This window comes from Tursiops truncatus, chromosome X (genome assembly GCF_011762595.2).
Source record: "Tursiops truncatus isolate mTurTru1 chromosome X, mTurTru1.mat.Y, whole genome shotgun sequence".
Taxonomy (NCBI): domain Eukaryota; kingdom Metazoa; phylum Chordata; class Mammalia; order Artiodactyla; family Delphinidae; genus Tursiops; species Tursiops truncatus.
In genome coordinates this window covers 75,089,554-75,113,743 of record NC_047055.1, presented here as the reverse complement: position 1 = coordinate 75,113,743, position 24,190 = coordinate 75,089,554, and the positions used below count along the sequence as shown (strand labels likewise).

Here is a 24,190-nt window from a genome sequence, read left to right as displayed (position 1 = left end):
AAAAAGAGACTTTTTTAAACAGTTTTCTGCAGGTCTGTAAAGGATAAAATAATAATCTAAATTATTATTATTATAAATAATCTAAAAGTACCTACTATACAGTAAGACTCAAAAAGTCTCCTCTCTGAATAATTAAATAACTACAGTGTGGAGTGCCTTCTCTGTACTTAGTATTTCCTACTGCAGGGGAATTTCAAGTGTCACACAGGTTGGACTGTGTAGATGGCATTTAAGACTTCTTTCAACCCTGATAACCTAAGATTTAAATTCTATATCTTAAATCCTAAATTATAAATTATAAGATATAAATAAATTGTTTCCTAATATACAGGATACATAGCTTTCACTAACAATAAACTTACAACTGTACTGGAGAGACAGGGAATTATTTGGGAAGTAAAGAGGCCCAAAATGTATTTTTATTTCCTAAGTTATGAATAAACAACAAGAAAAAGGTACAGACTGGGCTTCCCTGGTGGCGCAGTGGTTGAGAGTTCGTGCCCCGGTCCGGGAAGATCCCACATGCCGCGGAGCGGCTGCACCCGTGAGCCATGGCCGCTGAGCCTGCGCGTCCGGAGCCTGTGCTCCGCAACGGGAGAGGTCACAACAGTGAGAGGCCCGCGTACCACAAAAAAAAAAAAAAAAAAAAAGGTACAGACTGTGAGCTGCTGCATAACCCCTTATTATCCCATGTATTTTCATGATTATCTGCCTGAAATATCCATTTAATTTACTTTAAAAGCACACACAATTTATACTTCAAACTTTAACTAAAAATACATAATACATCATTTTACAAAGAAAATGTGCCATTAGAAAATTTATCTTGAACTAAGCAGAATTTGTTGAAGAATCTTCTTTTCTAAGTGACCATTGTTGAACTAATAGACAAATATGTCCCCCAATATACAATTTAATTGGAGATCAGTTTCCTCCTAATTAGTTTTGTTTTGTTTAAAACTTGTATTGACTTGCTCTACTTTTAGTACCAGAATTTTAAAATAATTTTCTAAAAAATTACAAAAGCAGTTCATAATAATTGTTTTAAAAATCAAACAATACAGGGTGTATAACATAAACACTGAGACCCAGGTCTCTTCCATCTTACTGCTCAGGAGGATCCACTTTAAATAACTTGAGATATATTCTACCACAGCTTTTCCTATACACATATAAACATATGCATATATGTTCATTCAAATGCCGTGATTTTATTTTACAAAAGTCAGATGATACTTAACATATTGATTTGAAATTTGCTTTTTCCACTCAACAGTATGGTGTGTCAGTATATGCATATCTGCCTGATTTAATGGCTGCATAATATTCCATATTATGAGTATACCATAATTTATTTAACAATTTCTCTAGACATTGACATGAAAAAATCATAAGCTTGGGACAAATAAAGTAAATAAAATCAATTCATCATTCAGACTTGACATTTAGCTTCAAACTTATTTTGAAATAATTAATCAGTACTGTGAAATCTCTAAAATGAAAATCGACATGTAGTTCTAAGTAGTAAAAATTGCCTTTACAATTATGTTCCTTTGTCAAATAGTAAACTTCATGGACTATTATTTGTGTTGTAAATAAGTATTTATTGAGCACCTGTTTGGTTCTAGGCACAGGAGAGAGACAGGTATAGGTTCAGAGATGAATAAATATCTGTCTCCCTCCTCAAGGCTCTTACACTGTAGTAACTGGAAGACAAAGGCTCTAACATTCAAACACAGTATTGGTGAGTTAGAAATTGCCCAAAATGAGCTTCCTGAATTAAGGGAACTGAATCCAGTTTCCTAACCAGCCATTTAAATCAAACCCAATCTCAGAGTCTAATTTCAGTGGTGAACTCACTATGACATGAATCTATCCACTGAGCATCTTGTATTTTCCATGTAGCAAAACAAGCAAATTATCCCCCACTGTCCTGTACTCTATGGATGAGTAGGTATTCAGTATACATTGCTGAAATACGATATCTACATAGCAACTTTACCTATATAACATAGAGCTGAGACTACATCCATCAAAGCCACAAAAAGGTGAAAAGCAGAGTATGTAAGAGCAAGTAATGTCACACATATTAGTCACCTCCCTAACGATTTATAGCCCACTTTTCTAATAAATACCCATTTCTGGTGTACTTGAGTACCTTCCTCTGGATAATTTCCTTCACCTCCTACTCCCACTCCCTCCCTCACATTTCTATTTGAACTAGTGACAGTTCATGAGCTCTACAGTTACATGTCGCTAGTGGCTACATAATGGACAGCATGGATCCGGACTGAGTTTTCTGAGACCAAGGATTCTACTCTGTTCTTCACACAGTTAGGCACTCAGGAAATTGCTCGTGGATAAGTTACCATCATGCTTGTCTTAAGATCACAAGAGGATTTTCTTTGCCTCAAACTTTGCCTTGGGTACAAAAAAGTGGAAAGAGATGAGGTGAAGAAGAGAATGTCTAAGAATGTTGGCTAAGAGGGTTGTGGCTCCAGTTGGAGCCAAACAATTCTGTATTATTAAAAAAATATTTGAACTAATGTTCTAAGGATAAACTGGTACCCTTATTATAGGTAAACTCAGCAAAGAGCCAAAGATTACTTTTCTAATTAGAATAGAAACTAATTACTATGAAGTGTTGCAAAAAAGAAAAGCAATAAGAGATGACTATTTAAGCAGTAGATTTTCAGCACTTTTTGGGCTACTGACCCAATGGCCCACTCATCTCAATTATTCTCTCACCTTTTTTTTTTACATCTTTATTGGAGTATAATTGCTTTACAATGGTGTGTTAGTTTCTGCTTTATAACAAAGTGAATCAGTTATACATATACATGTGTTCCCATATCTCTTCCCTCTTGCATCTCCCTCCCTCCTTTACGTGTGGCAGTTCCGGGCGCTTTCTCATTCATTATCTCCTTTAGTTCTCAGAAGAACTCTGAGGGATAATTATAATTGTTATCCCCATCTCATGGATAATAACCTAAGGCTCACAGAGGGGAAGTGACTTGCCCAAGGCCATGAGCACTGTGGTTAAGCTGGTAGTGAAGGCAGCTAGGACTTGGAAATCTTGTCCAAGTGTTCTGTGCCTGCAACAGGTTGCCTTTCACCAAAAGTGTATTTGGTCTGCTAAGATGATTTTTATCCAAAAGAATCCATGTCCAATTACAAAGTGGTAGTTGGATAATTCTATTTTCCCTCTTCTAGCCAGCCCTGATGGAACACATCTATTCCAAAAGCAAGGGATATCCACAATTTCTATACCATGACTAGCAAAAAGCTCTGTGTAGGAAGGGCAGGGCACCTACTCACCTGGGAAATAGTTACCGGGGCAGAAAGCAGATAGTCATAGGCCACTATAAGCCAACTGTTCTGCATTCCGCCTCAAATAGCTTTCTGGAAAGCCTGTGTGCCAGCTTTTGTGAAGGGGCCAAAGGTGTGGCTAGAAGAGAGCAAATCAGAACAGTGCCTAGTCTGTGGTAAAAGAGTTCAGGAGGTTAACTTCTGGTGATGTGAGGAGCCCAGTGTTTTACGTGTGCTCTTACTAAAGTACCTAATGAAATATTTAACTTAGCTACGCTCCCAAAGGGTGAAAAGGAGGGCAAATGGATATATCAAGCAGGGTCATGGAACCTTAAGGAATGTTCAAGAGCAGGGATGGGCAAACTATGGCCTACATGCCAAATTCAAGCTACTACCTTATCTTGTAAAGTTGTACTGGAACACAGCCATACTCATTCATTTGTGTACTGCCTATAGCTGCTTTTGTGATACAACAGCAAATTTGAGTGTTTTGACAGAGACCGCATGGCCCACAAAGCCTAAAATATTTACTATCAGGGCCCCTGCAGAAAAAGTTTGCTGATCCCTGCTCAAAAGAGATACCAGAAGCTTTTCCTATATTTTGATGAAATGGCTTTTTTTTTTTAAAAAATGAGTTATAATTAACATACACTATTATATTAGTTTCAGGTGTACAAATATCAAATTGATGAAATGACATTGTGAAGAAGTTTCCACACTGAGCAAACTACTTCTTAGCTATGTAATTTGGGGCAAGTCACTTACCTCTCTGTTTCTTCCCCTGTAAAATAGGTGTGATGTGGCTGTAAGGCACAGCATAAAACCTAGCTATTGTTTTAGTGCATAGAACAATGGTTGGCATATGGTACCAAGAGAAACAGGGAGAACCAGAACAGCTGCTCTTAAAGGAATCAATACTTTTCAGTACAAATTAGGGACCACTTTAGTTTTTGAACTGCCTGAGAAAATATCCCCACATGTGGCTTTTTAAGTGAGATTTCTTCAGGAATGACACAACCAGTTTCTCTGGAGAAATGGCATATAATGTGTGGTGCTCACTAATCTACATATGCCTAAAATGAGTGTGTGAAGATTGTGTGCCATGATAATCTAATTATCCATCTGACTAACTTCTTACAGGGTTGTGTGGGAGAACTGAATACACACAGCCTGGACACAGGCAGAACCCTCAAAGCAATATGCTTAAAGTGTGTTGTTTGTTTAATTGCATATGGAGGACAAGGTAGATTTGTAAACCATTTTAAAAATCAGATATTCAAAATAATCTAAAATAGGACTTTATATTTCAACTGCTTTGTGTAAAATAGATTTTAGAATGCTTTAAAGATATCTAGATAGATAGATATCTCTATATATATTAGTTTGATTAAAAAATAAAAATTAATTGAAAAACAAAGTAAATAAGTACATCATCTGGAAGGCTACCCAAACAAAGAAAAAATTGGAGTCATCAAGGAACCCTTCTTTCTGATAACAAAGAGACGACCATGAGGTTTCATAGGTTTCTAAGCTTTGGATGCTGAAAAATTCTTTAAAGATCATGTAACTCAGTCCATCATTTTTCAATGAGGAGACTGAGGCCCAGAGAAGTGTTAAATGACTCGATGGTTAGTGGGAGAGTTGAGACTAGACTCCAAGTTTCCTGGATTCCATTATACCAGGTTTCTCAGTCCCCACACTATTGACATATGGCGCCAGATAGTTCTTTTCTGTGGGGGCCTGTTTTGTGCATTATAAGATGTTTAGCAGCATCTTTGATCTCTACACTAGATGCCAGGAGCACTGTTCCCACCTCAGTTGTAACTAAAATGTCTCCAGTCATTGTGAAATGTCCTGGGAACAAGGGGGGCAAAATTGGCTTCAATGAGAACCACTAAACTACATGATGCACATAGTAATATCTTTTCTCCAGCTCTAATGAGATATAATTGACATATAACATTGTGTATGTTTAAAGTGTACAATAAGATAATTTGATACATGTATATATTGTGAAATGATAACTACAGTAGGGTTAGTTAACACCTCCATCTTCTCACATATTTTTTTTTTTTTAGTGAGATCATGTAAGATCTACTGTCTTAGCAATTTACAAGTAAATAATACAGTTTTGTTAACTATAGTCACCATGCTGTACATTAGATCCCTAGAACTTATTCATCTTATCACTGGAAGAAGTTTATACACTCTGACCAACATCTCCCAATTTTTCCCACCCTTCAGCCCCTGTCAACCAGCATGCTACTCTCTGTTTCTACGAGTTCAGCTTTAGATTCCACATATAAATGAGATCATACAGTATTTGTCTTCCTCTGTCTGACTTATTTCCCTTATGCTGGTAGTAACTTAATAGTGTTTTATTCCCTTTCTTTACATTTTGAAGAAAAATAAGAGACATTAAAAAAAAGAGTACCCAGGAGCAAAACAGGAAAAAGAGTGGAGCTTCCCCAAATCCACAGGATTAGTAAAGCACAAGAAAATATAAGATTTTATATACAGTAATTAAGATAAACAGACAAAGTCTTTCACTGTTTGAATTTAAGTGAATAGATGGAACAGTTGCCTCTCTGAAATCCATCACCAAATCAGAAATTTCATGACCTAATGAAGTCAAAAGTCCTTCTCATGAATTTTAAAATTCCATGGGAAACTTACAATAAAATAATAACAAGATCATTTAGATTTAAAAAAAATCTTAATCTGAGTTAGACTGAAGTATAAAGACAGAATTATGAAACTAGGCTTATACCTTCCATTGTACAGTATTTATAAATAATATGGTCCATAACCTTTATAAAAGGTTAAAAAAAACTGGCTGTGGCAGGCCATGATTCTTTTCCTCAAACTCATGCTAAATTTTTCGATAATCAGTATGAGGGTTTTCTAAATCTTTAATTACCAGAGTTAGCTGTGATGCAGTATCCATCAACAATCCTTCCACAGTAATTTCTGAAGTGTTCAAGCTAAGACCTTTCAAGTAATCTGTTTGCTCAGAATGTTTTAAGAAAGACAGGTTTAAGCACTGGTGCAGCTCATTTTAATTTAACAGATATTCAAAATCAAAGCCACAACTTGTGCAGATTTGAAATGGTAACTGTCTTCCTTTGGAATTTATCACATGCTACATTGGGAAATTATTTAGAAATTTAAAAAATAGGGAAGTTTTTCATTTCCTAATTATCAGTAGATAGGAAGAGGAAGATGAAGACTGAATGGTCCCATAAGCCGATATTTTAAGTTTTTCACTACCAATTTATGTAGTGATTTTTGTTGTTGTTGTTGAGGTTTAAAAAACTAACACAACTGTAAGGTTTTTGTCTGGTTTGGTTTGGTAATGCTAAACTACAGATGCTTGCCTAGTTAAAACATTTATATTTGTTGTTCAACATAAAATATTTTCTCCATTTCATTAAATAAAAATATTACAGAGACCAGCTTGTTGGGGGGAGCTGTTGTTTACTACATAAATTATGGCAAAAACAGCTCCAATTATCCATAATTTGCCCATTACGTTGGAAATTTTTCTCTTCCCAAAGCTTAACAAGATCTAAAATAACCAAATCGTTCCTCAGTTCTCTCTGATTAATGGATTTTGATGCCTGAAGTGAAGTAAATAGAATCAGTTACCTTTCTGAAAATTAATATGAAAAAAATTAACTACTTCCTTAAATATATTATGTACCTTCTAAAATTAAACTCACTATCTATTAGTTGCAAAAATATGTTCAATGTTATAAAGACATTAGTTGACTTTTTGAGGAAAAATCCACGTGTATTTGCTTTATGAAATGGTTTAGCATTTCATTCTGTTGCGTAACAAAATAGTTTGGATATTTAAAACGAAATCAGACTACTAAGAAATCACTTAAAGAAAACTTATTACTGGGACCAATTATAGAAGACCCAAAGCCACCAGTCTAAGAAGTTCAGAAATTCAGGTAAGGAAAATAATCCAGAGAAGAAACTAAAGATAAAGGTATTTCCAAAAAGATGATTTCAACTTCAATGAAAAAGTAAAAGGTTCAAAACATATCAAATGTGAAAGAGGCTAAGGACATTTAAGATGCTGTGCCTTTTAAAAACTAAAGTTGCAATTAAAACAATTGTCTTAACGTGATGAAACATTAGAACTTTGATTCCTAAATCAGCTGGGAATGGCCTGAAGTAGAGTTAGAATAGCATTATCAAAGTAAATGAGTTATATTGTTGAATTTTGGGGTAGTTAGGTTATATTCTTTTTCTCTAGTATTATTTTTTTTAATAGAAATACTAGAGTGGCATTTCCTTGGGCTTTCTTAGTTTTCCACTTATTCACACTTCTAAGCTATCAAAACAAGAAGCACCAAAATCAGTTACTAGTAATGACTCAATGAAACACAGTTTGTAGAGGTAGTTATTCCCTTTAGTATATGCTCAAAGCTCTGCAGTGATAAGAATATCACAAAATCTTTATAAGTAGTTGATAATGGCTTAATTTAAACAGATTCATCTTCGGTCTTATCCATCATACCTAGTACATTAAAAAAAAGTTTTCCCTAGGAATATTAAGACAAGAAATCAATAAGAAACATGATGTTATAGACAATAAATTAATTTCACAATCTCTCAGGAATGCCAAATGTATAAATGGAAGCACATTTCCTCTATAAGTTGCAGAATTATGTGTTTTTAATACAATTCCTAGAAAGGTAAATGTATATACATCCAACTATATTTGAAGTGTACTCAGGGAGCTTCCTATTTAAAAAGAATCATATTCAAAATCTTTTAAGGAAATGAGGATAATCGTTCCCTAATTAATCCTTTGTGTAAATCTTGGTTTTCCTTTATTGCGTTTGCTTAATATGAGAAGTATCTGTAGTTTGCACTCTTACTTATTGTTTAGCCAGCGTCTCTGCCAGCTCCAACCTGCAATGGAGGCTGCAGCTGGTGGACACAGATCCACATATCTCCACATAAACTTAAAGTGGCTGATTTTAATGAACACCCAAACTACGAGTTCTTTATTAATAAACCTATAGTCAGTCAAATAGAGCAATAGGGTTTCCAGAGGGCTCTACATTAGCAAAGCATCACTGTTGAATCTATCACCTTAGTTTCATATTTAGATATAATATTGCCTTTTAAATTCAGCATGTATCTCCTAGCTTGATTACACTCTTCCCAAATCCTCTAATCTACCTCTGAAAAGAGAATCACCCCTTACATGAAGAAAATACTTCCACTGAGGGTTATTCTAGAGAGCTCTTCTTTGGTCATATGGAGGATTATACCTTCTGCTTATTTAAGATAAGACATTATTTTACAAGTAGTGTCAGCAGTAGGAACAAAGGAGAGGCGATGACAACTCAAAGGGAAGTTGGGGAGCTGTCACTGCTGCGAAGATGCCCTTCTAGCCTGGGGTTTTCATCTCACAGCTCTTTCCGAAGCAAGCCCCCCTGAGGACTTTATGTTTGGTTAATCAATTCTAAGAGATGATTTTCCTTAACTACCTTCATGTAATATACATGTATCCTCAGGAGCTTGCTTCCTCAGAGAGCCCTGTTAAGCCTTACTGGGGATGTGGAGGGGTTACAGTGCTCACCAAGGGGTACAACCTATCCAGCAAGCCCACCTTAAGGATTCAACTTTGATCTGCCATAGAAGGGAACCAAGTCTGCTTCATTTAGAGTAAAAAAAAGGACTACTTTATCAAAAAATATATTCAGGAGAACTCAAAATCTCCAGTGGGGCTTCCCTGGTGGCGCAGTGGTTGAGAGTCCGCCTGCCGATGCAGGGGACACGGATTCGTGCCCCGGTCCAGGAAGATCCCACATGCCGCAGAGCAGCTGGGCCCGTGAGCCATGGCCGCTGAGCCTGCACGTCCGGAGCCTGTGCTCCTCAACAGGAGAGGCCACAATAGTGAGAGGCCCGCGTACTACAAAAAAAAAAAAATCTCCAGTGTATGTCTCACAATCTAGCCTGTGATGATCCTATTATCTGAAAACTCATTTTTCTATGTGTTTTCTTTTATTTCATATTCTTCTTTTCTCAGCTTTACAGAGACATATATTCTGACCCTATTCTCTCTACTTTCTTCCACCCAGCCAGCCAACAAAATTTTCTACCAACCCATCCCACACTTACTGGTGTCAACTATGACAAATGCAGATTTGCAGTAGTCAAATGCAGATCTGTCTGAATCCAAGTCAGGTACTCTTTCAATAAGAATCCACAGGAGTTCCCTCTGGGGCAAGATTCCAACCTATTTTTCTGCAATGTCATCTCCAGAACTCCTTACTCAAAATCTCCTCCTGAGCCTATCTGATTCACTTTCCTCTGTGCAAACCGTGGCCATGGCCTATGAAGACCTTGACCTTCTCTTATACCTCTTGCCTTGACATCTATCTCCAAACTTTAAAGTATAGCTCAAGTTCTCCCTCTTCCATGAACTGTCCCCTGGATCTGTGAATATGGAGAGTGATGGAGATAGGAGTTTGTGAGTGGGGAGGAGGTCTGAGTGAACAGTGGACATAGACACTATGTATTATCTCCCAGAATCCCCAGTAACTAGCATCTGCTAGAGTTATTGAACACCCAGCAAATATTCATGGAGTGACTGGACAAGAGAATTGGCCCATTTTCCATTTATTTTGTGTCTGTTAATTCATTTCTCCTCGATCCTGGACACAAAAGAATCCTATGCCTTGCAGGTGCTATACAAATAGGCAGAAATCAGCAGTAATCTGTGGGCATGTCCTAAACATTAAGAAAAAATTAACACCAGAAAACTCCACCAGGATTGCCTAGGGAACAGGCAATACCTCAACATGTATAGGTCAGATGTACATTCCTAAATCCTACCTGCAAGATGTAGGATGCTGCTACTGAACAATAGATTTTTCCCCACTCTTCCTTGGTATTGGGGAGTTATATACCACCAGCATCTACACTCATGACACACTTCTTGAACTTTAATTGTTTTCACTGTGGTTGTTCAATATATCTGGTGTGTACCATGATTAAGCCACAAATTATATAAAGACCTGAATTTGAATAGGTCTCTATCTAAAGGAGAACTGGAGTGGTTAGCAGAGTGACCACTGGCAAACAATATTCAAAACAAACCTCTTGATTCACAGTGGAGACCTACCTCCCAGATGACTCCATTAATGTAAACACAGATTCATTCAACAACAGGCAAAAAGATCAAGCACCTGCATGGTCTTGTAGTCCCATGGCAATCTGATGGCTGTGCAAATACCAAAGAGCTGTTGTGGCTCTTTGTTATAGAAAACGCTGTATCATTTTCATTCTATGACTCCTGACTTTTGCAACAGAACTGGAGATCACTGCCTTGTAAAGGAACTCCACTTGAACAGTTTGGCTATTTTTACATAAATCAAACTAAAATGGAACATTTAGGTGGAATGCTGTTCTTCTGGAGGTATCTGCAATAGAAAAAAACTAATAAATGGCTCTACTGAAGAAAGAAGTAATTCTCTTACTCTTCAAGATCTCAAGCTGGGACTTCCCTGGTGGCACAGTTGTTAAGAATCTGCCTGCCAATGCAGAGGACATGGGTTAGAACCTTGGTCTGGGACGATCCCACATGCCATGCAGCAACTAAGCCCGTGTGCCACAACTACTGAAGCCCGCATGCCTAGAGCTCAGGCTCCACAACAAGAGAAGCCACTGCAATGAGAAGCCCGCACACCACACAGAGTAGCCCCCGCTCGCCAAAACTAAAGAAAGCTCACGCGTAGCAACAAAAACCCAGCACAGCCAAAAATAAATAAATTTATTTTTAAAAAAGATCTCAAGCTGGGGAAAGAGATTCAACAGTAGTACATGGCTCAGAATTAAATCACCTTTATAAGCAGAGACGTGTATCAAGGTTTCCATACAAAGGAATTCCAAGTTGGTGCACACCATCTCTTTTTCTTTACCCATACATTGGACACTGCTATCTGCTTTGTCCAGAGATAAAGCTTCCACTTCTCTCATTGGGAAAAAAAAAATCCAAGTTCTGGCAGCTCTCATATTTTTGTGACTTTTTCTTCCAAATTCCCTCCACATGGAAAGTCTTCACTTTCTACTCATCTTTGCATATTAAATCTCCACCTATTCTTCAAGACCAAGCTTAAATGCCACCTTAGGGAAATATTGCAGGGTATGGGAGAGTGAACAACTTCAACCACAGGTTTTCAATTATAGCCGTGTATCAAAATCACTGAGTATTTTTTTTGTGTGTGTGGTACGCGGGCCTCTCACTGTTGTGGCCTCTCCCGTTGCAGAGCACAGGCTCCGGACGCGCAGGCTCAGCGGCAATGGCTGACGGGCCCAGCCGCTCCGCGGCATGTGGGATCTTCCTGGACCGGGGCACGAACCCATGTCCCCTGCATCGGCAGGTGGACTCTCAACCACTGCGCCACCAGGGAAGCCCCATCACTGAGTAAATTTTAAAAGTATAGATTCCTGGCTTTCATGCCAGACCAAATGAATCAGAACTTCTGGGGAAAGGAACCAGTATAATTATTTTTGATTTCCTAGGAGATTTTGAAGAGGTCATGACTGGGAATCATCATCTTCAGTTCTGTGTAACTAGCCACAAAATAGATGTATAAGCCTAAAGTGTCCATTCCCTCAGGATGACCTGGGCATGAACAATAACAGAAACAGATGAGGTGAAAGGTCACTCTGTCTACTTAGAGTTGAGTCCACAAGTTTTCCTTTCCCAAAGCCAACACATAATCAAGCACTTTCTTCCTATGGAGAAAATATCAACTGCTCCTTCCTGATAACCAGGAAGAAGTCCTCATCCCAGGGCTCTGGAGATGCCAAATCTCCTGATCAATGTGATGCAGAAATAATGTTACAGACAAAAGCTCTGACTGTCAGCCAAAACAGTCAGGAACAAAAATGAGAAAACTTTCTCTTGGATTGGTAAGTATATTGTACCTTTACTCCAAAGAGCCCATCGTATTTGCACAGCCAAGAAACATCAAAGAATAAGAAAAGAGAGCTCATATGAGCAAATGTGGATACATTTATTACTACAGCTTTGCAAAATAGATGTGATATTAAAAAGTTGTAAGGAAAGTAAAGTTTAACTGAATCTGGTCTTGACTTAAACTACAAAATTGTGAGGACGGTCTTTCAAACAAATGAGATCAAGCACAAGTGTTAAGATGAGTAGTCTAAACTCCAAGGCAAGCCAGGTACTGGTACTCTGGAACTCACTTCAGTGGCTGGAAACTGTACCTTTCCAGGAGGCTTGTAAAATTGGACTATGTCTTTAACAAATCCCTTCTATCACTTCTACTGCACAGGGTAGGAAAAGGGGAAACTTAATGAAGGCTGCTTTTTTTCCTCACACACCCTAACCTGTCTGAGATCAGTTTCTTCATTTATAAACTGGGGATAATATTAACTATCTTGAAGATTGACTGACTTATTGATTGTAAGGAGAGAAGAGGAGAGGAGGATTGACTTTGATTGACTGACTGGTACTAATACTCAGTGAGTGCCTGCTATGTGCCAAACAACAACAACACTGTGAGCTATTATTTCCATTTTTACAGATGAGGAAACTGGAGGCAGAGATAAATAAAGTGACTTGTTGAAATTCATCCAGCCAGTAAGCTGATTTTACACTGTTAATAAGTGGTTCTTATCTCTGGAAATGCATTAGAGTCATTTATGGTCCTTTTAAAAAATAGACATTCCCAAGTAGACCTGGAATAGATTGGGTTGGCCTTGACATTGTTTTAAAGTTCTATTAAAGATTCTCACGTGCAACCAAGGTAGAGAATTCTTGACCTAGATTTATTCGACTAAGAGAATATCAACTCTTCCTTATGACTTATTCATTCAATGAATATTTACTAAGCATTTTCTATGTGCTGAACACTCTGATAGTGCTGGGAATGTATACAGTAGTGAAAAAAAGGATCATGGTCTCTGCCTTCATAGAGCTGACAGTCTAGTGGGGAAGATAGATAATAAGTAACTGAGTGAACAAACTAATTTATAATGAGACATCGGAATACGTGCTTCAAAGGAAACAAACAGGATACTATGACAGGGATTACTGAGAAAGTTAGCTTGAAATAGAGTGGACAGGGAAGGCCGATCTGAAGAGGAGGCTTTTAAGGCAAGACCTAGAGTCCAAAAGACCATGGAAAGTCAGGCAAAGATAGTATCTTTAGATTTGGCAAAAAAGTACAATGAACATTCAGACTATAGATTAGTAATTAGGGACAAACCCTCCATCCTTTGGCCAGAATAATAGTAACACTTTAAAGTTGACTTTATAAGTTTCAAAATTATGGGGTAAAATTATTACAAAATTAGTATTCATAGTTGTTCTTAAACCATAGTTGAGTGGTTTATAATAAAGAAATCTAAAACTCTGTATATTTTTTGACAAAAGATACTACTACTTGTTAAAGTCATTATTGTGTACAATATAATCATTATTATTAGGTTATACATCTCCCTAAACACAATAAAACGCAAATGGAAGTAAAGGGTTTTGGTTAGCATTTGGGAACAAATTTCTGTCAGGACTGTGAGGCACTAGATTTCCCCTGGAGATGCCTGTTTTCCTTGGGGATCTTTAGGAAAAAGACAGACAGCTATCTGCTTAAGATGAATTAAGAACTCCTGTGGAGTTAGGGAAGTAGGCTATATGACAAATATGTGTGAGAACTGTTGAGTGGCAGCTGAGGAAAGGCCAAAAAAGACAAAAAATGGCCACCCTACCTTTACTGTCAGGGTTAGGTGCCAACTTTAAGAAAAAGGAGCAAACTGACGACTTATGGCAACACTCAGAGAAGGAACTAATCCAACTTTTGCAATCTTCTGTGTGCTGCCATTTTGTTTTGCAAGGGGATGAACTAACAGATGAAAATTACAAATGTTTGCATTGATGACATCTGAAGGAAAACAAACTTATTTGTTGTTTTTAACCAAAAAGAAGGAGAGTGAGAGCAAGAGTGAGAACAACAGCACAAGCATGCAAGCAAGAGCCAGTGTGAGCTCTAACCAGATTAAATATGCTTTGTTTAATAGCTATGTAGAAACCTGAAGCTCATAAATTCTCCTTCATGTGCCCAGGACGACAGAGAATTGCAGAGAATTGCAGATTTATGAGCTTCGTGTTAGAAATCTGTAACAGTATCTTCTACATTATACAAGGTTTGTTGAAATAGCATTCCAAGGACTGCTCGCTAGACATTAAAGAAAGTAATGCGAGGCAATCATCAACCACATTTTCACCCATGCTTACAGTCTTTTCTTCATTTAAAGTGTCTATTTTGATCTCACAACACCCTTCTGAAGTAGTGCTTTTAGGTAATACAAAGTAGCCTTGCAAATAGCTTCAGTAGGAAGTCTACCAGCCCTAAAAATGATGTCTGGGCACCTACTCTTCTGCAGCCTTTGCCAGTTTTCAGTGTTCTTCTAAAGGGCAAAGCTGTTCACCAGGACCACCTGAAGTATTAAGATATTCAATGACAATTCTATAGGTACACTAACAGACATGGAACCGTGAAAAATCTTGCCCAAGGAAGGCCGCTGAAAGGATCTTTAAGAAAACAAGCTGGCAACATAATGCATTCCTACTATGTATAACATAATGCATAGAAAAAGAGCTATGTTGGGAAATAATACTAGTAACTCTGGTTCATATCCTGTCACTGAACTGCTGGGTGAATTTAAACACATCTCTAAATGTTTCTGGGTCTCAGTTATTTCATCTGAAAAATGTAATTGATACTGACTGCACACCTGCTTCAGAGGCTGTTTACGAGAAGACAGTGAAATAAGGAGCATTAAGTACTTCTAAAAACACAAAACAATCTATAAATGTAAGAGATTATTATTACAAGAAAGTTCTGCTGGCTAATAGTCTCCTCAAAAAGTCAGATAATCAGGAGAAGAAACTGTCAGTAGCTACCGAGCACTTATGCCTAGATAAAGGAGAAAATAAATGCTCAAAGTCTTTTCATTTTTCCAGCCTATTCTGTTTTATGGACTCTCTGCTACCATCCCAGATTGAGTTATACCACCAATGTACAGTTTCCCATTAATAAACCCACTTGCCCCTATCCTCAAATACAAAAATAGTTGCTAGCTTATTGGGCACATATGTGCCGGATACTTTAACATACATTATCTTATTTAGTCCTCACAGTAATTTGAGAAGGTAGGTTTTCATCTATCTCATTTGCTTTCAGAGAAGCAAAGTAACTTGGGTAAGGACACAGCTAAGAAATAGAAAAACCAATATTTGAAACTCAGGTCTGTGGGATTACAAAACTATTTCTTCTTACGTGGAGTTCTATGACTTTCCACTTTCCATTATTTTATTTTTAAATCACCAATATAAATTGCTAAAACAAAGAGGGGATATTCTTCATGTCCACTGCTTCATACACAAGTACATAGAAACCATACATAAAGCAAATACACGTTTGTGTATGTCTTATTGGTACTTCAAAGTATCCCAGAGCTTAAAATGAGAGATTTCTTCAGCCACCTGACCCGTCACACAAACCAACATAAATATGCTGATTTGAATAAAACATAAACACTTTTCTATCACAATTTCTCATGCCATTCCTTCCCTGTTCAAGTATGCACAAGGCAAAACAAAAAGAAAAGGTCCCAGACACAGCCAAGCTAAAATAAAAAATAAAACAACAACAAAAAATACAGACCTTTAAATGTAGATTCTCCTTGTCCCAGATAAGGATGGGGGTGGGGGGCTTAAGTGGCAAATTTCTGATACATTTCTGATAAATTTCTGTCCCTGGGCTGCATTCTCACCAGGGAAGCCAAGGTCACTCAGATTTTACTGGCATTCATACCCAGGAAAGCGGCTAATGCAGCTAAAATACATAGCACCAATAAAACTACACTAGAAAATATCATATAACTGTAAAGTACTATCCTTAAAAAGACAAACATACCAAAATATATTTTAAAATCTTACAACTCAATAATAAAAGGACAAATAATCCAATTAAGGATCTGAATAGACATTTCTTCAAAGAAAATATATAAACAGCCAGTAAGGACATGAAAAGATGCTCAACATCATTAACTATCAAGGGAAATGCAAATCAAAAGCACAATGAGATACCATTTCACACCCACTAAGATAGTTATTAACAAAAAAAAACTAAAATGGACAATAACAAGTGTTGTCTAGTATGTGGAGAAACTGAAATTCTCATAAACTGCTGGTGAGAATGTAAAATGGTGCAGTTGCTTTGGAAAAGTCTGGCAGTTCCTCAAAAGGTTGGACACATAATTACCATATGACACAGCAATTCCATTCCTAGGTATATACCCAAGAGAAATGAAAACAGACGTCCACACAAATATATACAAATATTCACGACAGCATTATTTATAATAGCAAACAAGTGGGAACAACCCAATGTCTGTCAACTGATGAAAGGATAAATAAATGTGGTGCATTCATACAATAGAATAGTATTCAGCCATAAAAAAATGATACATTCTACAATGTGGATAAACCTTGAAAACATTATGCTAACTGAAAGAAGCCAGATGCAAACAGGCACATATTGCATGATTCAATTTATATGAAATGTCCAGAATAGACAAATCAATAGAGGACACCCAGGGCTGGAGAAGATAGGGAGAAATGGGAAGTTACCGCTATGGGTACAGAGTTTTTGGGGAGTGATGAAAATATTCTAAAATTGACTTGATAATGGTTGCACAACTCTGTGAATATACCAAAACACTGACTTGTACACTTTAAATAGGTGAACTTTATGGTATGTACATTTTATATCTACAAAGCTATAAAAAGGCAATATGCCTCATATGAAAATCCACCATCAATTTTTTTCAGAGAGGAAAAGTAGAAAAGAAAATAAAGGTTACACAGCCAGATGTTACAATGAAGAGAGAACTACAGAAGGATGCTGAAATTTCCAACAGCAAACATTCCCCTTTAGTGTATTTGCCTGAGAAGAACGCTCTCTACTGGCTCTCAGCTCACCAGCTCCAAAAACCAGACTCTGTAAAAAAAAATCCTCCACTGCTGGGGGCCACTTTGCTGAAAACATGACCTATGAGACTGAGACCAGGGTATCCCAACTTGGGTAAGTATTGGGAAGAGGGTTCTTGCCAGCCTGTTTTTCTACCTTTATGTGTTTTTCTTTCCAAAGAGAAGTTTCGCTAAGTAAGGGAAATAGTAAGTGTTTAAAGCATAGCTCCCAAGGCACCAGCTCATTATTTAATTTATGAACACAGTTCCCTGGCCTTATTGTCCATGTATATACTCAATATGGCAGCTCATCAGCAGGCACAGCAGAAGATGAGTATAATGCCAAGGAAGTTAGGGCTGGGTTAAATTAACAGTGAGCTCTATTTGTCAACTACACAATGCAACTAAATACAGGTACGGTTGTCACCTCTTTTCACAGCAACAATCAAAAAGGAAAAAGAAAATTTAGTGGAGTACCACTGAGGGACTGAACTAAAAGCCTACTCTAACCAGAGATTCCAAAATACCCATATTCCAGTTCTCCATGAAGACTGTGGTCTGCAGCCATATTGCTGATGTGGAAAGGCAATTATTTTTCTTTCTGAAGATAGAAACGTTTTTGGTATACATTCGAAGTCTCCTGGCCTCTGGTTTGGCAACCAGATGACAGAAAATCTTTCCTGTGTAATATACATAAAAACCCACAAGTTTCTTGGACATTTGAAATAGGTTCTTTGACTCTTTTTGTTCTTTCGTTCTGCTTTGACAAGGTGTTCTTCTCTTCCTTGCCTCTTCATGTGAAACTTAAACAAATAAAGCTTTAGTTGAAAAATGAGCTGATATTTACCAAAATAACAAACACACACACACACACACACACACACACACATACACACACCAGTTTCCTATGCAAGCAAAAGCAAATGACATAAACAGATGCAGCGCATCCCAAATAGACACCCAAGTGTTAAGGGGTAAAGGAGATAACATCTGAAGTCACTATCAAGCTAAAATGTTGGCAATTACATTTCTGAGATGCTAATGGAATTTCCATATTATTTTCAGTCAGACTTACAAGGAGAGGAGAGATGATGGCTCTTCCATATTAAGCCCTTCTCAGTATAGCACTGAAATTTCTAAAAGTCCTTATTGCCTTCTTTTAGGTACCGGACCACAGGTATTCCATTTCTTCATTTAAACAAAAGCACTATCATTTGCAATGATATTCCATTTTGATAATTCATGGAGTATTTGGCATAGCCACATATTGTATAAATTCAAACAGATCCTAAAGGCATAGTGCAAAAGTTCTGCCCTATGCCAGAGCTAAGCTACCTACAGTTATTTCTACATCCTCTCAACATTCTGCAACAGAAAACAGAACTCTCTGACCTCTACAATTATCAGGGGGAAAAAAACAAACAAACACTTATCATGTTTAAGAAGCCAAGGATTTCTAAGGATTTTTGGATCTCTTTCAAGGTTTCTTTTTAATGGATGGATGACCCAGTTTTTCCTTTTCTCGCTCCCTCTCCTTTTAAAACATAATCACAAATACTCTTACTAACCCCACCATACCCCCTCCACTGTCCAGTAAATTACCTCTTGAGGATTCAAAAATGTGTTAATTCTTGGCCCAATTCTCATAACCTCAGCAAATCTTTCTCCTCTACATACATCCAATGCACTTGAAAGTAGGCCCATAAGGATTCCATAAGGACCCTGTGAGTGCAATTAGTAGATATCTCTGCTGTCCGCACTTTTTTTTGTTACAAAAAAGTCTTTCCCTTACCCTTTCCAATGTCACCAGTCAGACATCATCCCCAAAGAAAGAAAGAAAGAAAATTGGCTCTATTTTTGGGGTTTATCTTTAGGGTATTCTTACTTTGCTTAATATCGCTTGGCGCTACCAGAAAGTCAGAAACTTCAGCTTGTAATCTTTACCTCATATTGAGAAGTAGAATATTCTGCCCTGAGTTTTGCTAGTAATCACAAGTCCTTAGGCTAACTCTTTCTGTCCCAGCAGTTCCCACACATGTATGAAGAAGGAAAGCTTTATTTACATCTTTTCTTTTACTTGGATTAATTGTAGCACTTCTGTAAGAGAGTTTATCTTCTAAAGATTGAGAAGTAATTGGGAGATATCTAGAAGTACTACATTTTACTCAAGCTTTTGTAACTCAACACTACTATCAAGGTTCTGGGGATGTGAGCCTCTGCTGCAAAGACAGTGAAGGAAAGCTGAGAGGCAATAATTGAGCTATGATGACAGTCATTTCCCAGCTGGGTGGCACAAAAGTCCTCAGCAGATTAGGGAGTGGGCCTAAGCAACAACTGGGAGCACCAAGCACACACACGTCTAAACTAGTCCAATGGGTCACTGAGGCACTTGAATATATTTCCATTTTGACAAAAGGTGTTTTCAGGAATACGGTCTTATGGGAAAGTATATAAATAGGTGCTGCCTCTGTTGTTTGACAAGATGGGTGGAGAAGGGGAATGAAAGCCAAATTCAACTCTGAGGAAAAGCTGGAACTCATTACCATCTAGAAGACATGTCAGGAAGGAACACACTTAGTCACTAGTGTTTTTTTTTACCAAACTACCTTCTACGGGTGGTGTTCAATAGGCCTTCCAGAGCTGAAGTGAAGTAAATCACCACTTAGAAGAACATATGTCCTAATATGCTGGCAGGAGCCTTAGACATTATCAATTCTTATCTTTCATACATTTCCATCATGTTTTACAGATGAGGAAAATAGTACCCAGAGAATGGAAAGGAATTCTATCCACTTCAATATCTGTAAGACTCAGAGCAATGTTTCCTCAACTGTGAAACTTATACTGGTGGTGAGATGATGAGATGAGTTAAGGTGGCACCTCAGTAAACTCTTTTAGTACTTATGCATTCATTTTAATGAGCATATTAAGAGCACAGGTTCTCACAAACTATTATATGATATTTGGAGATTATTATTATTTTTAGGTGTGATGATAATTTTATGGTTATGTTAAAAAGAGAAAGTTCTTACCTGTTAGAGACACACACTGAAGTATTTACAGGTGAAATAAGTCTGAGATTGGCTTTAAAACACTGCAGCAAGAAAAAAAAGTGAGTGGGGAATAGACAAAACAAAAACTGCAAAATGTTGATAATTGGTGAATCTAGGGATGGGTATATGGGGGAACATTATATGTTGTTCTAATTTTGTGTACTTTTGAAATTTTCTATAATCTTTTTTTTAAGTAGGGGAGGAAATCCTGGTTTCTCATGTACAATATTTATGTGAAAGTTTCTTTTTAAAATAAATTTATTAAGTGCAAAAGGCAAGTCAATAAAAAATGTTAAGTACAGAGTAGTAGAAGTGGTAGGCAGGGTCAAAACCTGTGAAGCTGAAGTTCACTGGGAATGAATGATGTTCAGGAATACTACCCTAGATCAACAGTCCCAAGAGAACTATGAAACAGGAAAGTATTACTGACAAGTACTACGGAAAAGTTCTTCTCCTCAAAATGCTCCTAGATGACAATAACTTATTTTAATGGGATCTTCAGTCACTAATTGGAGCAATTATATTTTAAGTGCTACTTCTAATTTTCCTTTTTAAGACTTTCACAATAAACTAAAACACCAGGGATAAAATCACCTATTCTACAAATTCGAAATACAAATTTACTCTTGCAATAACTAGCTGTGTGACCCTGGGAAAGTCCCTTCACCACTCTGAGCCTCAATGTCTCTGAGCCTCAATGGCTCCTTATATACAATGAGAAGGTATTAAAAACATCTGTCAGGGCTACCCTGGTGGCACAGTGGTTGAGAGTCCGCCTGCCGATGCAGGGGACACAGGTTCGTGTCCCGGTCCGGGAAGATCCCACATGCCGCGGAGCGTCTAGGCCCGTGAGCCATGGCCGCTGAACCTGCGAGTCCGGAGCCTGTGCTCCGCAAAGGGAGAGGACACAACAGTGAGAGGCCCGCGTACCGCAAAAAAAAAAAAAAAAAAAAAAAAATCTGTCAAAGGGTGGGGGCAGGAGCCTCAGTCCATACCCCCAGTGGGTCAGCTTGCAGCCCTGTGCTGTTAATCACAAAAGCAATGGAGATGGTATCACAAATGAAGGCTTGGGATCCGATGATCCTGAGAAAATGTCACAGATTTGAAGGGTTGGGAAGGACTTTTAAAAGTCAGTCAGTGCAGCCCTCTGTGCTACCCAGAAAACCAATCCATTTGTGCTAAATCTGCTGTCCTCAAATGGAGAAACATTATGGGGCTATTCAGAACAAATAGGACTCTTGGCCCAGACTTCAGAAGAGCATGATAAATAAACACTGATCCAGAGAAGAACTGGTTCCTCCATCTTACTCCACCTTTCTTACACAAAGCCAAATTATCAAAGGTTAATTGTTTCACAAGTACTTTCTGAAGGTGTCGATATTTCAGTTGTCTCTGTTTGCTTTTCCTTAACTTGGGCATTACTAATGGCCCTCTGAAAAGTATAGACACTTTACCTGAATGGCCTTCCAGTCTCTGCTTTGTAGAATGGTTAACCTCAGAGAGCAGAGACCATGGTTGGTGAACAGACTTCTACATAATCATAAAACAAATATTTATAGGAAGATGACTATGTGCTAGGTTCAAATCCTTACTACATCACATTTTAGCAGTAGAACCCTAGTCCAGTTCATTTATGTCTTTGAGTCTTAATTTCTTCTTCTATAAAATGGACATTAAGATTACTACCCACTTCACTGGGTCATTGTGAGGATTAAAATGTCAGAGCGCTTTACACATATATAACTTTGCAATAAATAAGGTAGGATGGTCCTGGAAAGCAGTTAAGTACAGCAGAACAAATTTCAGAATGCTGATTTGAGTATATGAACTATTTTTGACTACCCATGGTACAGTGAACTAGCCAAATAAATGGCAGAGTTTCCTCCTTGAAAAGTGATTTGATAGACTAGTTTGATTGGTTTTGTTCCTCAAGGCTCAAGGCTTACCTTGCAGTCTAATGATCTACTTACAACTTGAAATCCAGCTTCTATCACACTAGTAAAATAGAAAAAATAAATTTAGATTGATGTTTCATAGCAAATCACAAGAAGCTGTCCTTTTTCTTTTACATACTAGAATTTTTTAATCTAATATTCTATCAATAACTGGACCAACGTCTAGAACCTCCATTCTTTTAGAGGATATGAAAAGTATCTTTATAATAATATTCTTGTGAATGATATTTTACTTGATATTCTGATTTGGATTTTTTTTTTTTACAAAAGGTTAAAAAGAAAGCAAGGAAGTCCCTACACACCTGAGGTCCTAACACCTGTCCCTTAAATATTTGTTGTTAACAAAATTGGATACTTTATGCCATACGTATAAAACATTATTTTTACCATGGATGTATAATCTCAGAAAAGTCATGACTCCCCCTCAACCCAATACTCACCCTCCCTCCCTAGAAAAGGCAGAATTAAACCAAATCAGTATTTTCCCAAACAAAACAAAATGACCAGGGTTTGCCGCAAAAGACTATCTCAGAATATTACTTTAACTGAATAAATTTTGTTTTATGAAATATCTACCCATTGCCCTTACTTTTCTTATTTTTCCCTAAATAAGTGAAAAGTTTGTCATATGCAGTCATTTGGTACTTACTGAGATAGTCTTTATTATGACCATATGCAAATGAGGAAATCAAGGTTTGATGTTATCAATGTTGGCTAGAATGTGGAGTCTACATACAAACCTCCATCTTCTGACTGGAATCCAGGACCACAGACTCCTCTGTATTCAAATCAATGTAACAGAAGAAAAAATCAACTGTCTGAATTATAAAATATGATAGATTTTACCCCTTGGTTTTGTTATTTGCATTATTTTACATTCAGTATATCAAACTAAGTTAAGAGCGTATAAACAGATACAATTATTTAATCATCATATCAATTGTATATAAATAGTATGTCTAGGTGTTTGATAATTTTTAATTGTCTTAAAATATTTTAATTATCTTTCCTATAATCTTATAGGAGGATTAGATTAAAATACTTATGGAATCTCCTTATTAATCATAAAACAGTTGACTTCTAGATAGATATTCCTTTAGCATAGTACCAAATTAATTTCCTATACCTAGGTAACTTAGATGTTCCCACTGAGCCTAGTCCTCTACTAGTGACCACTTCCTTGTCAATGCTTACCATAATTGAGAAGGAACTGTACTCTTTAGAATTCTGTATACACACTAGATAAATGAATAAAGGATGACGTCAGAAAAATCATGGCTGCCCCCATAAAGGACCACAGGTACCCTGGGAAGAGTGCAAAACTGCCATAAAGGGTCCCTGACCACATCAATGGATCAATTTATATGACAGCTGCAGTGACATTTAACAATCTCTTTAATATCTTGCAAAGAAACAAGTATAATAAGCAGGTGAACCACATTTGGAAGTTTCCTTCTTGCAGTGGCAGAACAAACACCAAAAAGAGTATATCAAGCAAAGAAAGAGAAACCAAAAGAACTTAAATTTAAATACAGGAGATCACCTTCTACCAGGAAAAAAAAAGGAGGACTGGCCTCCTCCTCATCCCTGCCCCTCCCTCACTGCCTTCCTTGGATGAACACAGCAGCCCAGGACAAGGAAAGATGGGATTCTGCTAAGCTTCTCTCTGTGGCCCTCATCATTCCATTTCCTATGAATTCCATCTTGAGCCCCCAGCTGACTCCATACAGATGAAGAACATGTTCATCCCTCTGTCATTTTTCATTCTCCATTGTGTCTATACTCCTTGTGCTCTAAGTCCACCTCAGAGCCATCTGTAGTAACTCCTCAAAACAAAAAGC

General features: G+C 37.4%; 1 protein-coding gene across 3 annotated transcripts in view; it reads right to left on the bottom strand.

The window, feature by feature from the left end:
- The window catches only part of AR (androgen receptor), a 162,506-nt gene that overhangs the window by 114,045 nt on the left and 24,271 nt on the right, over window positions 1-24,190 (bottom strand). The window contains exon 2 of one of the 3 annotated variants that reach the window (XM_033849385.1): window positions 15,909-15,924. The exons of the other annotated variants lie outside the window; for them this stretch is intronic. Within the exon in view, the coding sequence (XP_033705276.1) occupies window positions 15,909-15,924 (16 nt within the window). The remainder of the gene's footprint in view (window positions 1-15,908; window positions 15,925-24,190) is intronic. 3 annotated transcript variants of the gene reach the window in all.